The 17,604-nt window shown below is 38.0% G+C and overlaps 2 protein-coding genes across 3 annotated transcripts in view; one reads left to right on the top strand and one right to left on the bottom strand.

The window, feature by feature from the left end:
• Window positions 1–17,604, bottom strand: part of cmss1 (cms1 ribosomal small subunit homolog) — a 103,014-nt gene that overhangs the window by 12,678 nt on the left and 72,732 nt on the right. Inside the window, exon 1 of one of the 2 annotated variants that reach the window (XM_066706229.1) lies at window positions 2,063–2,081. The exons of the other annotated variant lie outside the window; for it this stretch is intronic. Within the exon in view, the coding sequence (XP_066562326.1) occupies window positions 2,063–2,066 (4 nt within the window). The 5' untranslated portion in view covers window positions 2,067–2,081. Of the gene's footprint in view, window positions 1–2,062; window positions 2,082–17,604 lie in introns of those variants that run through there. 2 annotated transcript variants of the gene reach the window in all.
• Window positions 2,443–17,604, top strand: part of filip1l (filamin A interacting protein 1-like) — an 86,580-nt gene continuing 71,418 nt past the window's right edge. The window contains exon 1 of the mRNA XM_066706227.1: window positions 2,443–2,672. The gene's annotated coding sequence lies outside the window, so the exon portion shown is untranslated. The remainder of the gene's footprint in view (window positions 2,673–17,604) is intronic.

The following is a 17,604-nucleotide window of genomic DNA, read 5'->3' as shown; positions in this document are numbered from 1 at the left end:
AAAAAAGTACAATAACCCCAAACGTATTAATTTAATGTTATTGTGGTTACAACAAGGTCCAGTAACTACAACATGGTTAAAAAGATCCATGATCCAGTATTACTCCAGTCCTGTGTTACTGTTGAAAAGGACAGCAGGTGCTTCTGACAGCAGGGCCTGTACCTAATCTCCAAGACAACCAGAAGCACACAGTAAACAAACTGCGTGTAGCTGAGCCTGCCAATTTAAGTAGGATCTTTTTATCCTGGAGGGATTAATGCAAATCCTCTTTTTTAAGGACCTTCTTTTCTTACGAAATTATGCTTAAACTCTCTGGACTGAGTTAGGTGACAGTTGGCATGTGTAAAGTACTGAACGAACCCCATCCATTATTTTACCACATGGTGGCACTTCTGCATTATGACCCAATTCGTCAAACTGGAAAAAAAACTACAAACATCTCCAGTATCTCACTGCAGAGCTTTTTGACAGTTTTTATTATTTACAAAATCAATAATAATGTTTTTATTCATTAATATTAGGCTTAGATTCTGCTTTTGAGGCATGTTGATTTTAAATGATGCAGCTGTTAAGGTATCAAAAAAGGATAACAAAAATGCAACTGAAAGGTTAAACAAGACACCATACTACAAAAGGATAAAGGACACTGAAGGCAAAATAAACATGTAATCTATCACATATGTCCATGTATAGACACCTTATGTATATGTTAAGTTTACGCATGAAAGTATTCTCTGAGTGCATGTAAATCTATGTTTAAATAAACACAGTCTTAGTTTCAATGTTCAAAACATGATTTATCTGATAACCCTTAACGTTGTCTCCTAGATATTAGTGAGTTTGTTGATTTGTTGCTCAATAACATTGTTTCATCAGAACTACTGGGTGGGAACTCTAGTCAAGAGACGTAATGACGTAATCGGTTCTTTCCAGTGTTTGCATATGAAGACATGATCTTGTGCTGTACGTTGTGTAGCTTGTTTGTGATGTTTATATGCTTACTTGTCTAAGAGAGTACATTCTAGATCCACTTCAGTTATAAAAACCCACACTACATTCCAATAAGGCTACTGTAGGTAAAACAAAATTTCTCTGCAACATATTGGCATACTATACTTTATCCTTAAATATATATTATACACCTACCTTCATATTTCCAGTTATTTTCCACTCTTTCAAAAGGAAATACCAATAAATAATTAAAATATTGGATAAAAGAAGTCCCACAATTAAAACTATATAGCATTAAAATCACATTTTGAAATTGGGTCCGATTAGAACATGTTTATCTCTCAACAGCTTGTTTTATCCTTTCATATGGATCTCATTACAAACAGTGCGAAGCACAATGAGGTTGCCTCTTTAAAACCACATGGGTCCTGACCCCTTCAGTATCAGCTTTCCAGTGCTGTTGTCTGGATTTTGTCGCCACACATACCTTTAAATGGCCTAGACAAGCATGGCTTACACAACTGTCAGACAAATCAGCCTTTTAACTAATTACTAGGCGTTGTCATGCAATTGCTAGCTTAGAGAAAAAAAAAACATTTCAAACCAATTTGATATCTCCTGTCTGGCCACATCCTAAGAACCTGTCTGTTTTATTAAACCTAATATTTCTCTGAACATTAAAATAAACAAAAGTCAGTATAAGTCAATAGTGAGATTTCATGAGCTACAGAAAAAGTGAAAGTGACCACTTTCAAAATCAATCATGTTATATATAATGAATTGGAAATGCTAAAAATGTCTGTCATCTAAAATGCTAAACTTTATACAAAGACATAGACCTGTAAACACACAAACACACACCTATACGTTGTTATTTTAACAATACCGGTTGGTCTGGGTAAATAATGCCAACATAATAACAACACAAAAACAACAATAACGATATTGCAATAATATACATCACCAGTTAACCTTTGGAATATTTTTCAACAGTCCACAAATCCTATCTATAGTTACAGTTCAAACAATTAAATTATACTGGGAAAAATCAACATATCATTTCCAGTGCCCCGTGTCCTACGCAAAGCAGGTGAGAAAGAAAGGACCCTACCCATGTGCCCCCCCCTACCCTTCCTCACAGATGACAGTCGGTTTTTTCCACCTCTTAAATATCACAGAAGTGTCTGGTAGTATCTGTATCTTTCTCTCTCTCTGTCTATCTCCACACACTCCACCGAGACTGCCTCAGGATCCAGGGAGGTCAGCCTGCTGACAAGGCCATCTGGCTCTGAGAGCGGAGAGTGTCGATTAGGGGAGGGTGGGATAAATTTAGAGGACTGCTGGGTTTCTACATGCCAGGCTCCCCCGGTGCTCCGCTGTCATTTACAGCGCTCTGTCACAGCGGGCCTCTCACCCCCCCTCCACCCTCCTTGCTGTGCGACACACTCCCCCCTGCTCAAGACTCTCAAAACCGGCAAGAATCACTTAAACATACTACCCCCCCTCCCCCCCACCCCCTCCTCCTGGGATATCACCACTGGAATCAGCAACTAAGGGAAATTGAGAAAAAAAGCAAAACAAGAAGAGGACAGTGAAGATTATTATTGGATACCAATTCTTCCCCTTGCTTGAGGTGAAGCACTCCGCAACCGCAGGAGCAGCAAAAGCAGCAGCAGTGATTACAAAAGCCAGAGACGGTCTGCAACACAGCCTTCTCTAAGGTAGGATTGCTTTTGTGGGTCTATGGGTTCTCCTGCTGCAGGGAGTCCAAAGTGCTTTAAGCAATGGATTGGGATCAGTGGCGTTTCTCTTAAAAATACAATTAAAAATGGTCGTCTTTTTTTAACATGCTGCAGAGGTAATCTTGCACCACACTGAGGGGGTTCAATCGAAAATAAACACCAGGAAAAAGTGAATGCTTTGGATCAATAACTCGCTTTTGTGCCGTGGTTTTGATGGTTCTTGCTGTAGCAATGCCAATATTTTGAGATTCTTTGATGAGATGACAGCATAGTTTCAACTCCAGAACAGGTTAGTTTTCCAGATGGGATGGTTTGCTGAGATAAGGTTAAATAAAAATTGCTGCCAGTGAGTGAAGGATAATGCCCATAGGATTACATTAAGGACTCTGTGTGTCTGTCTGTAATTAAGCAGATCATGTCTGAGTGTTTATTACTGTAAAATGCATTGTATAAGTGCAGGTGCTGACAGTGTGTGATGAAATACACAGAAATAAAATACTAGATGTGATTAGCTACAGATGTGCACGAATGAATTTCAGTTGTTCCATTATCAAATCAATCATCTACATTTCGACTAATATGGATAAATAATGATGACAGATGCAACCCTTATAGCTATTCCCTCAAATCAGATCTACATTTGTTTTGATACGTTTTCCTGACTTCCATATATATTTTGCCATAACCCCTTTGTTTCCCCACAATGTATACTATGTGAAACAACGTGAATGTAATAATGTGTTTAAATACATTAAAACTGTTTAACTACTTAGGAAAATATACTTTATATTTAGCCCAGAGAAAACTGTTAGAGGCACAAGGGGGTTTCTTAATGAAGTGGGTGATTTCTGAAACAACACAACTCTGCTTTATTAAATAATGTAAAAGGCAACAGACTGGGTTCCACATGTGCAGGATCGATGCTTGACCATTCACATTCTCCTTCTATCAATGTCATGTTGTCAACCTGGGGTATAAAGGGCACACTTTATAGGTCTATAAGAAGCTAAAAAGACAAATTCATAAGATAAAAAGTTATTCATGATTCCCCTCAAGATGTATTCCTGTAGTTCCCTTTGCAAAGCTATCAGGTTGGCACTTTAATAACCAATACTGGTATCATGTTGCATGTGTTTCAGCAGCTAGGCCTCAGAAATATAGCTTCTGAGAAGAGTGATGTCAAAAAGTCATCCATACTGTTTGGTCCATATCAAATTCTCTCTCAGTCCAAGTCTAGTACTCATAAACAAGCAAGGTGCAAGATTTGTTATTGTACACTGTGGCAGAATTTGACTGGCAAACATTTTCACAAAAAATGGTGGAGGGATGAAAGGCAATGCATTATGAGAACTCAACTTCATAGGCTAAAAACACATGTTGTGCTAAAAACTGGTGCTAATAAGTCTGGAATGAGATTAGACATTTACTGACTTTATTTAACGGAGGCAAATGTCCTTGACACAGCAGAGACAAATGGCATTTACCATAGCAAGCTATAGTGGATAGAATACTTTTTAAATTAATGACCACACTTTAAATGAGGAGGAAGTTGGAGATTATACTGGGAACAACACTCCTTTAGAATCAATATAAAACCTGGAGCACATTAAGCTCAGATCATTGATAATGAACCTTCTGGTGCTATGAAGGATCACTCCTCCTCACATAAAGAGAGGACTGGAGGCTTGTTCATAAAAACTGGCACGGGCTGACTATTACTACTACTACTACTACTACTACTACTAATAATAATAATAATAATAATAATAATAATAATGCAACTCCAGTATAGTAGTATTTACAACAGAGTTACTTGTCAGTTCAAGTCCATTAATTTGAACAGAAGTGCACTTTAAGCACTTTATGTTTTCTTGCGTTTGTTGAGGGCACCTTGACATTTTGATGCACACATTTTCTAGAAGTGTTTTACCAGTTATAAAAGCAGCTGTTTCACAGAAGACTGCAAATGGAAGCTGGAGGTTTCAATCCGTTTGCTGCCAATTTCTCTCTTGGCATTGCCCCACACACTCACTTAGCTAGGGTGACACTTTAGCTTGAAATCTAAAGCAAGCCAAGGGCATGTTCTTACAGTAGTAGGTTAATCCTCATAAAGGCACAGCCAGAAGGCCTATGAGAAAGAGCACCAGCGAGCCACTAGATTTAATGGAACCCATCCCGACAAGCTTGCCAGAGTCATAGGAAAGGAACGGGAAAAGATTTTGAACGCCTTCATCAACACCTCATTTATCTTCCTTGGAAATATCAGTGAAGGGAATTGCTTTGCGTTCCTGGCATGATCCTTTGGACTCCGGTTCAAGCAGCTATAGTTAAATTTGAGCCAGGGATGCAACGTGTGACAGAGGTTAATGGAACTCCTCTTCTTTATTTTAGCTTTTTTTATGGAATTGTTCGTCCAGAATCACACACTTTTATCCCAACATAACAGGGGAATGATGAGCTCTACAAAAAACAATTGCTCTCACAATTAATAGGGGGATTCACTCATTTTGTCACTCAGGCGTGAAAAGGTAGCAATCAATTTCCTCCAAAGGATTTTTAAAAGAAATTATGAAGAAAAGCAAATTAAGTTACAGGTTAATTCCCAGCTAATGCTGGCCATTCACTAACACTGCTTCCCCATTATGTGTAACCCTGCCTATAGTTTTGTGTGTTTATTAATAATGTAATTTTCTCTAAATTATGTGTCCAGCAATTACTAGATTGGTTTTATGTCTAACAAGTGGTCCTGTTAACCAAGCTTAAGATGTTTATTGTATGAAACCCTTTTGGGAGCTGAAATATGCAATAATAATATTGCGTTTCTATACAGTGTGTCCTGAACTGAACTGTTGGCTGTGGTGATTAAAAACAGCCTTGGGTTTCTAATGCATTTACTTTACCCTTCTACAGTCTGGCACTTCAAATCAGATCACATTTGCAGACCATGTAATAGTAACAGAATAACAGAAGAGAAATTACATAGTTCTTCTGTAACAAGATGTAGGATTTTGTTTGTGTCGGTATAATACAATTGTTAATGGGGAGGTTGAAACTAAATGTATTAATTAATCAAAACCAGTACAATCACTTTTATATCTGGGGTGTCATATCCAACAGTGACCGGGATTCTGTATGGATGAACAAACAAACAAAAAGCAACAGAAGAAAGCAGATCATTTTAGTAAAAAAAAAAATAACCCCAAACCCTTTAATATATATTTTAAGAAATCTAAAATAGTAGACATACAGAGATATTGCACATTGCAGCAGAACAAATCCTCTCACAACACACACACACACACACACACACAGCAGAAAACTAAAATGTGTGGTTCTGTATGGGTGTTTTTAGTTTTTTACTGACCGTGATAACACATTTGTCACCTTGGACAAGACAATTTGATTCAGACTGCTGCTGTACCTCAGAATTGCCAGCCATGCTGCTTCAGCGATTCTGTCAGCCTAGAGATTTCCACCGTCACCAGGAGACGTTCAGGATGTTAACCCTTAAGCACAACTGACACTTGGGGTCAGAGCAGATATGTAATGCTGTCATCTTTCTCATTGCCACCTCTCTCCCAATCTATTAGAACAATATGAGATGTGATACATGTTAGTTATGGTGCTCTGTGCTGCATGTGTTTACAGGAAATGCACCCAATAGCCAAATGCAAAATTAATTTGCATTAATTTCAAAGCCCAGTAGAGGAAGTCTTTCATTTTCAATCATGGTGATACAGAATACATAAACTGTACATCTGCCATACTGGCATTATACATCAGCTGGTGAGATATTATCCATTCTCTTATTGCAATAAGCTTGCAGCAGCCTCAGGCAGGTGTGTGATTTTAAAAAGCTTTTGAAGTTCCAGGTAATTGATGAATTCTCACTGTTTGTTTCTTTCACCACAACATAAAAACTGGGACTGAACCCTGCCCCTTAGAAACTCCGATGACATCGATCAGATGTATTGTTCACTCAAGTGTTAAGGGGCTTTGTCAAACAGAGTCAAACTCATACTGACAAACACTTCCTCAAGGCTTAAGGAGGACTTGTGGTACATGTCTGGAATCTCTTATAACCTTAATTAAGCAAAAATATTATTCCACAGGCCCATCATCTTAAACTTTGCAGTCATTAAGAGACTAACAGTCAATTTGTTGGAATTAACAACCTTGACACATGTATGTCATTAGGTCCTGGTACATGATGATTATCCATTTTGTCCATGGTAACAGATGATGACTTGGAATAGTCAAATACATTATCTTTGCATTTACAACATGTGAAACAATTCCTTTAAATTTAGACTGCAAGTGAAGTGTTAATTTTGTCATAATCTAAATACAAAGCCGATCCAATTCATGTGTATTACGTGACAGCACTTTTCTTTTTATTTTTAGTACAAAAGTAAAGTCATTTAAAATGTGCTTAGATCCAACTACCGTGCAGGCTTTGTGTTGGAATTTACACAGGATTTGTAGCTACTGCACTATTTCAATTATGTTCAAGCAACACACCAAGTCCCAGGTGATGAAGGTGAACGGGCTGAATATCATCTCTTTCTTAACATAAAAAGTATCCTGTACGGTGCATTAAAATGGCTGAGACTAAGTATACTATATATGAATGTGTTCTGCTGGGAGCTTCTTTGACTGCTATGCTAATTTGGCCAGTGCACTTGTGGCCTTTGGCTCTGAAGGGCTTGTCAATCTGCTGTCCCAGCTCAAAGGGCCGTGTATTGTTGATGAATATGATGCATATGCTGTTCCCCACAGGCCGCAAACCCCCTTTTAGACCATGGATCCTGTTTCCTCACAGAATGCCACAGGCAAAGCTCTTGGAAAAGACTCTATTTATATTCAAAAAGAAATGTTAACATCACATCAGAGGCCTGACACTGCACTCCTTGCTGGCATGTCATTTCCTCTAGTGGATGTGTTTATTTGCTTTTACATTTTTTGCCTGTATTCTTCTCCATTATGGCATCAAATACCCATATCAAGAGTCTTTTAGTAGTCTGTAGGTGTAGAACTTACGAATACTCTGTGTACTGAATATCTTCAGTGCTGGTATACATATTGCAAATACTTCTGTGATAGATGGGTGAACATTCAGTAATATTAACAGAAAGTTAAAACTGTACCATACCATCTAGAGACTGAATTACAAGTAAGCGGATATAGATTTATATAAAAAGGTTTCACAAATCTTACCAACTATTAGCTGAGCACCTCAAGGTGAAGAACTGAGGTAACTTAATGCTCTATTTTTAAATCTAATTATATACAAGTAAAAAGTAGAGTGTGTAAATCTTTCATATGTATTCAAACTGCACATTCTCGGCACGGTTGCCCTTGATGAAGTACCTTTCGTAAAATTAGTAGCACAGTGGAGCCAGTTGCTCCAAAACTGTGTGGAACTGAAACAAAATGAGTTTTCTAATCACAGGTTATCTATGTATCAAGTCATTAATCTATATGATGCAAGCAACTACCCATTGAGTTGGACACTTTGCACATCATTTAGTTGCATCATTGAATCTGACCTACCTTTACCCAGTATCCCATTTGCTTGAAAAGGCACACATACACAAAACTAGTATTTCCTTTTAAAATACCTGACCCTGAATTAAACTGATCTATGCCTGTCCACTGCACCTTAAAAGGCATGATGCTATTGCAGTCTGAAGCAGGTGACCAGAGCAGGGACCAATTTACTTTGCCCACTGCTTTGTCATTTTCTCACCTCACATCACTGTCTGCAAGACACCCTCTCCCTATATATAGACCTGGTCAGGCAGACTTCTCAAGTTGAGTTTAAAAGCCTTGGGATCTGGCAGCTGGGGTTACAGCGCAGTATTGGAGAATGTGATACTCTGTTTAGGAGGAGAATCCTAGAGAACATCAGGTCCTTCCAAGAAATCAATAGAGCAGCCCTGTTGAGTACTGACAGCACTAACACACATCCCCTTGCTGGCACGGCCATCATTGCCCCCAGGGGAGACCAGAACTGTCTGCTTGCTTCAGAGGCACAGTGAATGCTTAAAGTTATTTCAAACAACCCTGAATATTAACTCCAGATGCGATGCTGAGGGATGTTCAGCTACCCCATGTTCTTTTCCAGTGGATATTTCACTATCTGACTGGCCCTTGCTATGTACACTATAATGCTAATCATCAGCAGAAAAAACCTTGAGGGAAATCGAAATGTAAAACGAAGAAGTTGAACCTGTGGATCTTTCAAACTCTTTCATTTTCTAAACAGATTTGAAAAATAATTCTGAATAACGTATTAAAAAAGAGCAGACTTCATGCTGCAGTTCAATCTTACGTTTGAGATGCAGTTTCTACAACAATACATTGTAGCCTCTCTTAACTAAATGAATGAGAACAGACCTGTGATTGGAGCTTAACAGATTTAAACAAAAAATGTTCAGTACAATATTCAGAATTAAAATACATGGCTCCCTTTTTGCACACCTAATGAAAGCAAACTTCTTCTGCAAGATAGATGTTATTAACCTGGCTGGCATTTGCTTTCTATTGTCATTCTTTCTCTTCTGTTTCTTACTTTTTCAGACTATATAATATATAACTTACTTAATTTTGTATTCTTTTACATACAAGTCAAGCACAAACTGACACCTGGTATTTCATAATTGATGTGGTCTGATGTACATTAAGCACCGTCCCAGACCTTTATTAGGAACAGTGTTTCTGCAAAATTAGCTCAGGTCAGAGGGTCATGAAGTGTTAATCGGGTAAGGAATTCTGCGTGACATTTTCCACATGAAATCATGGCACAGATTTGAAGGCCCTTAAATGACATTCTTATATGTCACTGGCCTCTTGTTCCACCCTGGCATTTATCAAATGACATAAGTGATCATCTTGCTCTTTTTTAAACTAAAAATCATTCCTGTCCTCCTTATTAAAGATACAAAGGCATTTTACACTGTTAATTTTACATAACACAGTGCAGCATATTTGAAGGACACACTGGCTTCAATCCCAGAACTCAGGGAGTTTCTGATTTGCTGGTGAAAACCTCATACTACCTGTAAGTAAGACTGACAGTCCCCCCAGATTATCCAGGAGAAAACACAGTGGCTGAAATCCGCAAAGAACTCACATTAAGTTCCAGCTAAGTTTTTGTTGTTGTTTTAATGCTTAATGTTTGGCAATCTTGAATTCACACAGGAACACTAGCAGACTAGTCAAATCTGACCAAACTCAGTTGTTGTTTTGGGATGGGGGTGGGCTATATTTATAGAACACATTCATTCTACTTACCATCTGTAACAATGTTGAGGAAATAAAACATCCGAAGGGCAAATACATTATCCTGCCAAGGTATGTAGGCCTTTAGGCATTGATTTATATGCCTGTGTCACACTATAAACAGATATTTATTGCTTTAATTATTCAAAGTTAATTTGGCTGAGACTTTTAAAATATTTGCTTCACAGGTTATAGCTCATGACTGATCGATAGCCTAGATAAACGAAGGAGCAAAGAAATTATTAGAGGAATGAAACCAGACGCTTAATACTAGAATGTGTACCTCCAGCATAATTGAAAATAACCTTCCATTCAACAGGAAAGAGTAGGACAATTTATTGTATATGACCATGTAAATGCTAAAAAATGTCGTGTTACTTACTTCTAAGATTGTGTTTATCAAATCATGCTAGTTTTACGTTACACAATTTATGATCTTAACTCTTTTTCAATATTTATATTTGCTGAAACACTCTGCAATGGCTATTTAAACTGCTTGTAAATTCAGGATTACAAATGTAATACCTTACATTTTTTTAAAGATTAATTGCCTGTTAATTATTTTATAATCTACACTAAGCAAAGCATAGACTTTTCCTGCATTTTATCCCTCAGAATGATTTCGCTTGTAAAAGGTAACAATGGATAAATAATTAAATTGCATCACCTTCCTTGGGGTAATAGCGATTCAGCATATATACCTCTAAGTATGACAGTTTTATCTGAGCTACTAAAATGGATAATAAAAACAATAAAACCTTGCATTTCCCAATTATCACCATGCAATGTTCCTCTTATGCCTTGGGTAAGAAATATACATCTGCACATACATGTTACTGCAATAAATTCCTATGCATGAGCATTTGATCCCTGAAAAACAAATACACAGGTTAAGGAAATCGATGTAAGCACTGGTTGCTCTCAGACAGGGCTACTAAAGCTGGGCATATCATGTGCCACCTACTTATAGATCAAGAAGTTCCACCGTGTCACTTACAGAAATATCATCTTAAACACAGCCTGCATACATAAACACTGCACTGGTATGTGGGGGAGCACGTCACAAGTACAGTATGACGAAGCTTTATAAGGGCAAACAGGTTGGGGTTGGGGCCTGTACAGCACTTTCCACAAAAGAGCTCGCTGCAAAGACAAATAAAAAGCACAAAGAAAACCCATTTCATTGCCAGAAGCTTCCATTATATCTTCTGTACTATTATTTGGTACTGTATGGTAATAAAAAAGACTGCACTTGCTTTACAGTGTTTCTTCTCAATCTGGCTGCAGCAGGCAATAGATTTAAATTACCATAATGCAAAAAACAGACAGCGGCAGGTTCCTCAAAACAAAACCCAAATCCAAAGCTATGCTGAAGTGCCGTTTTTAGTATAGCAGAAATGTAAAACATTTGACTGAAATTGAATATCACCGTTGATTCATGCAGGTTTTCTCAGGTAGCAAGTAAGACTGGTAGGTCGTGGAAGACTGTCATTTGTGGAATAGTCAAATGCACACATTAGGTGTGAAAGCTAAACGTTATATATCAATACCGCATTAAAAATAGACTCCTTGTGTAAAATAGACACAGGAATATCATAAAGGGAGGTACAGGGCTCTTCTGTTTATGGCTCTATCATCATTTTATTCTACAGACTTCTTTTCATAGTTAGTCCACAAAATATTTAAAGGGGAGATTAAATAAAAAGAAGGGACTAGTACAGCTGGGTAATAAAATTATATTAATCCCCCAGCTCTTATAGACATCAGAATTTGACTTAGTAAGATGTCTGCAGTCTCTTCTGGTGCTTAAAAAAAAAAAAACAATGAAACTCTTATCTTATGCCTATAGTTGACTATGGTTGACTGAAGTGCATATCTAGCACAGTGTCAATTATGGAGCCAAGTCTATTTAGTATGCAAACATGCATATCTTTGGCTCAGATCAGTCCTGGAAACTCCCACTGGGGGAAAAAAAAAATCCCATTCTTAAAAACTGTATTGATTTATTTCCCCAGTGAGAGATATAAACTAGCTGATTACTATCACAAGGCAATCCACGTAAAGACAGTTATGCATTTGATGTCTACATAGCAATTACAAATATACCCTTTTATAACATTAAATTGAGCATTACTTAATGTCCATTACTCTTACTTCAGCAGTGTTCTTATCAAATACTCTAATGAAAGTCTTTTCAACATAAAGCATTGCAACTGGGAGTGTAAACCCTTTAAGATAAAAGGAGGTGGGCCTGTCCACCATTCCCACAATTCAAAATAATAATTTGCATGGTCATGACTACAGTTAGCTGTCCAGAAAGAATGAGAATAATGCACAAAAAAGAACATGACCACACTTGGGTGTCCCAGAAGGAAATCAGAAATACAATAATGCTAAAGAGTCTTCTGTTATTGCACACACACTTGGAGAGCAGGACCTTGATTGCCCCATCCTACCCCTGTCACGTGACAGTAACAACAATGCACGGCACAACACATTGTTTTTGCCTTGTTTTGCCAGTACTTTTCCTGGTATAAATGAGAATGGGTGTGTAACTGCCTTTGACCACTGCAGACAGCAGAATTAGACTGAATCAAGCATGAAATCTTATACACACGAGAATAGCTGGTTTGGTCTGTGAAGTAAATCTGCGAGTGCCCTCGTGTTAGACAGGGTAATTGATGTTGGAATCTGTTCTTCACCCTTTGCATCTCAAAAACAATACACTCAGTCAATACAGAGTACTGACCTAATTGTGTCCCCATCTGACCTTTACATTAGACAGAAGGCACAAACTCCCACTGACAGGAGATCTGATACCTCAGGCGGTCACCAGCAAGCTTCTAAATCAGTCACAAATGTAAGGAGCATGAGCCTATTCTTCCACTCAGTGGGCTACCCCCCCCAAAACAGCCAAATTTAAAGCTGCTGGGCAAATGTCAAAGACTAACCTAAATACCATGATAAAATTAAGATGTCTTCAGGAGTTGAGTGCAGTGCATTTCATTAAACAGGGAGAGTACTTTTCTTACATACACATTTGCAGAGAAGGGAAAAAAAACAACTATATTTTAAATCTCAAAGGGAAAATGTATTTCTCTAATATAGATGTACCATACTTTCTTGCAATCACAGATCGTATTTTCATTTTGTTGGGGATTTCATCGCAATAAGTTATAGTTAAAGAAGTCTGTGTAGAATAATTTACTGAGTAGTGCCATCTGCTGGTTACCTTGAAAACACTAGAGTCCTTATATAATGTTTCCCAAAATTGCTGTCATGCACTTTTTGAGAAATGTGTACACACAATTGGAGCAAATTAGATTTTCATTGTGATGGCTTTGACTAATATTATTAATAATAATAATAATATCCAAAAATAACAGCACTACAGTATTTGTTTTAGTAAAGCCCAAACCCTAAATTAGAATACTGTATCAGTCTCTTAATCAGATCCAGAACACTGTAGTTTTTATATGCAAGAAGAATGCATTACCTGTTTAATTCATGTAATGTCTTATCATGTATCAATACATGTTTTTTGTTAATACCCATAAGGAAATAATTCTTACTGTTGGAGTTCCTTGTGAATTATACACTGTGACATCTGCTATTGTTAAGTACAGCCAGTTTTAAGCATTAAATAATATTTGTAGCCATAGTTATAAAAACGTGTTCAGATGGCCCATGAAAACAAATTCAAACAGACGGACTCCTGCCCTTCTGGAGCCAATGATGGGAGACTGAATACTTTGGCTCGAAAATAAGTTACTATAAGTTGATTACATTTGATCCCTGCCACTGCATTGTAAATTGCTCAAACTAATGTGCTTCTCCATTGGTTCGCTTAGTTTGGGAGATGAAGACTAATCACTTGGCTCATTGTCTCCTACTGTTTAGTCTAGAACTTGAAAACTCTTCTGTGGGTCAAAACTGATGCCCTCAGTCTATGAAGGAGGAGAGCTGCTGATTAAAACGCCACGTATATGTTTTTCGTGGCTTCACATACCATAAATCTGACAGACAAAAATCTGGTAGAATATCCGGTTTGATTTGTGGGAGGGCTATCTAGCAAGGTTTAATTGTAAGGGAACTTCAGCATAGCCTAAACCGAGATATATAATACATCCTGTCATTCTCTCAGATCAAAGGTATCTTGAATACTTTTTTGGAAGGTACTTTTCTGATACAGGCAGGTATAAACAAGTAACAGGGAAGAACTTTTCTAAAATTGTGAACTACATTATTTATATTTTGTTAATTTCATACCCAAATACAATATATTTAATGACTTGGCACTGTTCCTTGTAGAACAATTTAACTATGAGTTACAGTACAAAAAAACTGATTAAGTAATGGTACAAAAAATAAAAAGTTAAGATGTTGGGATGTAAAATCCTCTGTTTGCTGTATTAGAAGTACAGCTAGGCCACATAAGATATACTGAGTGACAAGATCAGCTGTTTAAATGGTAGTAAAATATTTTATGCTTCCATCACCTCCATACAGTAATCTAAGACTGACCAAAGGCTCTTTTAATCTTCATGGCCTTCCTGGAAAATACAGTAAAAAGCCAAAACACAATGTGGCCATATCCAAAAATACTGCAATATTTTAAACTACACGGTTGCCAAGTACAGAATCCAGGACACATACTGAATTTTTTTTGTATTTTATCTGTTGCATCACCATTTTTTCCATCACCTGATGGATTACTCTGCTATGTGCGTAGGTTTGAGACATCTGTTTAATTTTAGTAAGCCATCTACAGTAAGATTTCAGGCAGGTTCCTTTCACGATAAAACGTGTGTGGTCTTCATGAAGCGGGACATAACATAAGATTAATTAAAGCTGTATAGGTGGAATATTTAGTAATTAAGATAACTCATACTGTGATGGAGCCTGCTGGGATATTCATGAACAGAATGCATACCATTACATGACTAATACATGACTGCTAAAACATATACACTGCTAGTGTATGCCTAGCATTGCATTTTCCTTTTCTCAGTGATATCACAAAGAAGCCCAAGTAATGAGGCACTACATTATCCTGACACTAGACCAGCTTTCAGATTTACTATGGGTCAAGACATGCTTTTATAATATTTAAATTCTAACCTTTAGAAACCCAGGGTGACATACATGTCAGATTCAAAGGTCTAGTAAAATGGGATAATATATTCTTGTCAAGTCTGATAAATGATTATGGCATATACATCACACTGGGTTCTTAAGGGTTAAGGCGTAATACGGTGTATGAATCGTAATTATAAGGTGGTCTTCACAAGGCACTCTTATATTCCTCCTTCTAATTAGTCATAGTTTTTAGACAGCCCTGACTCACCAGAGTTTGATGCGTTTTGGCCTAAAGACCAATTATATTATGTCTAGCAGGGATACTTAATGGTTTCCCGATAAAAAGCTTTTATTAAATTTTTCGCTGAGTGGACAAACCCAGACTTAAGAAATAGTATTTTTTTCCATTTTTTAATTTCATTGTGAAGTCTTACTTTTCTAGTCTTACCATAATGGCACACAAAGGCTGAACAGCAAACACCTCTGTCACAGGCACTCACCAGCGCTGCCCTCACACATACACGGTCTCAACAGTCAGATAAATGTAAAACTAGGCTGGCTAGTCTTGAGGATTTCTGGGGGGTTTAACGGTTCCCAGTGTGTTTAGATGAATTTGCTCTCCAAAAGGTCTAGACAATAGGAAAATAAGCAAAAGACCACTTTGAAAAGCTACCCTACTTATCTTGTGGGATTGTTCTACTGTACAGCAGCTAAAGCTTTCTAGATTAAAAGTGAATTCATATACTCATTTGGCTTATTTGCAGATGGAGAAACCATGATAGAGGGTGTCATTTAATGTAGAAGACTTAGTAATTTGAGGCAACACCATTCTATCTATGTATCTATCCATCTATCCACCCATCATAAAACTCTAGCCCACATTACATCAGTGTTTACATCAGTGATGTAAACAGGAAATGAGACGTCTCCAGCTTTGGTCTCAGATAGAATTCCTATGTATTCTCATGAGGTTAGGCACTGTGACTGTGAGAGGAAAGAGTCTATGTGGCCTCATACAGTTACTGTACGTTGAAGAGGCAGTTCTGCCAGGAATTATCTAGTCACGGTTTGAAATCCTGGGTTGCTCTTTGCCTTTGTACTCTCCCTCAGCAAATTCCATTAAGTCACCAGAGAACGTCCATCAAATAGTCAGTGTGAATTTGTAAACCTTATGCAACCTGTGACGGGCTGATACGTGAAGTACATAACAATGGAAGTTCTATGGCTTTTAAGTTATAATATGCTGTGACTCAAGTTTAATAATATGTAAATAGAGAAAGACAGTATGGCAATGATTGCTGATATCACAAAACAACCCCTTACTGTAGCTCAATGTCTTTTCCTTCAAAACTAATCTTAAAGTTGTCAAAGGTGTGTGAGGACCATAAAGCTATACAAATCACAATTAGCAAAATAAGCACATCCATGGCTACTGGTAATACACAACTTGGATCCAGAAACTATGGCTTCACTCTGGATGTACTAAACGAATTCCAGGGGACAAAATGTAAGCTACAGCTGCTGACCATGCAAGACTTAGCCTCCTCGCACACACCTCCTTCTTCTCCTCCCGAAGCCTCCATCAGAATCAGCCAACACATTTCTCTAAATACCAGATTATTTCCCTCGGGCCTGGTGGAAGCTGGGTCCTGTACTTCTGCATTTTTTAATGTATAATAAAAGCAAAGAGGAAACCGCAGCCAAGGGGACTGAATTAAAACAGCCTGTGATATGGGTAAGTTGTGTGATGCAGTCCCCATGGCAACGGGTCCCCAACAAAACGGACTCCAGCAGTTTGACTGCGATGAACTGCAGATCACTTCCACTTTATACAGTGAGGGAAAAAAGTATTTGATCCCCTGCTGATTTTGTACGTTTGCCCACTGACAAAGAAGTGATCAGTCTATAATTTTAATAGTAGATGTATTTTAACAGTGAGAGACAGAATAACAACAAAAAAATCCAGAAAAACGCATTTCAAAAAAGTTATACATTGAGTTGCATGTTAATGAGGGAAATAAGTATTTGACCCCTTCGACTTAGTACTTGGTGGCAAAACCCTTGTTGGCAATCACAGAGGTCAGACGTTTCTTGTAGTTGGCCACCAGGTTTGCACACATCTCAGGAGGGATTTTGTCCCACTCCTCTTTGCAGTTCCTCTCCAAGTCATTAAGGTTTCGAGGCTGATGTTTGGCAACTCGAACCTTCAGCTCCCTCCACAGATTTTCTATGGGATTAAGGTCTGGAGACTGGCTAGGCCACTCCAGGACCTTAATGTGCTTCTTCTTGAGCCACTCCTTTGTTGCCTTGGCTGTGTGTTTTGGGTCATTGTCATGCTGGAATACCCATCCACGACCCATTTTCAATGCCCTGGCTGAGGGAAGGAGGTTCTCACCCAAGATTTGACGGTACATGGCCCCGTCCATCGTCCCTTTGATGCGGTGCAGTTGTCCTGTCCCCTTAGCAGAAAAACACCCCCAAAGCATAATGTTTCCACCTCCATGTTTGACGGTGGGGATGGTGTTCTTGGGGTCATTCCTCCTCCTCC

This window comes from Amia ocellicauda, chromosome 6 (assembly GCF_036373705.1).
Source record: "Amia ocellicauda isolate fAmiCal2 chromosome 6, fAmiCal2.hap1, whole genome shotgun sequence".
NCBI lineage: Eukaryota > Metazoa > Chordata > Actinopteri > Amiiformes > Amiidae > Amia > Amia ocellicauda.
Note: the sequence above shows the minus strand (reverse complement) of the source record. Positions and strands in the feature narration are given on the sequence as shown.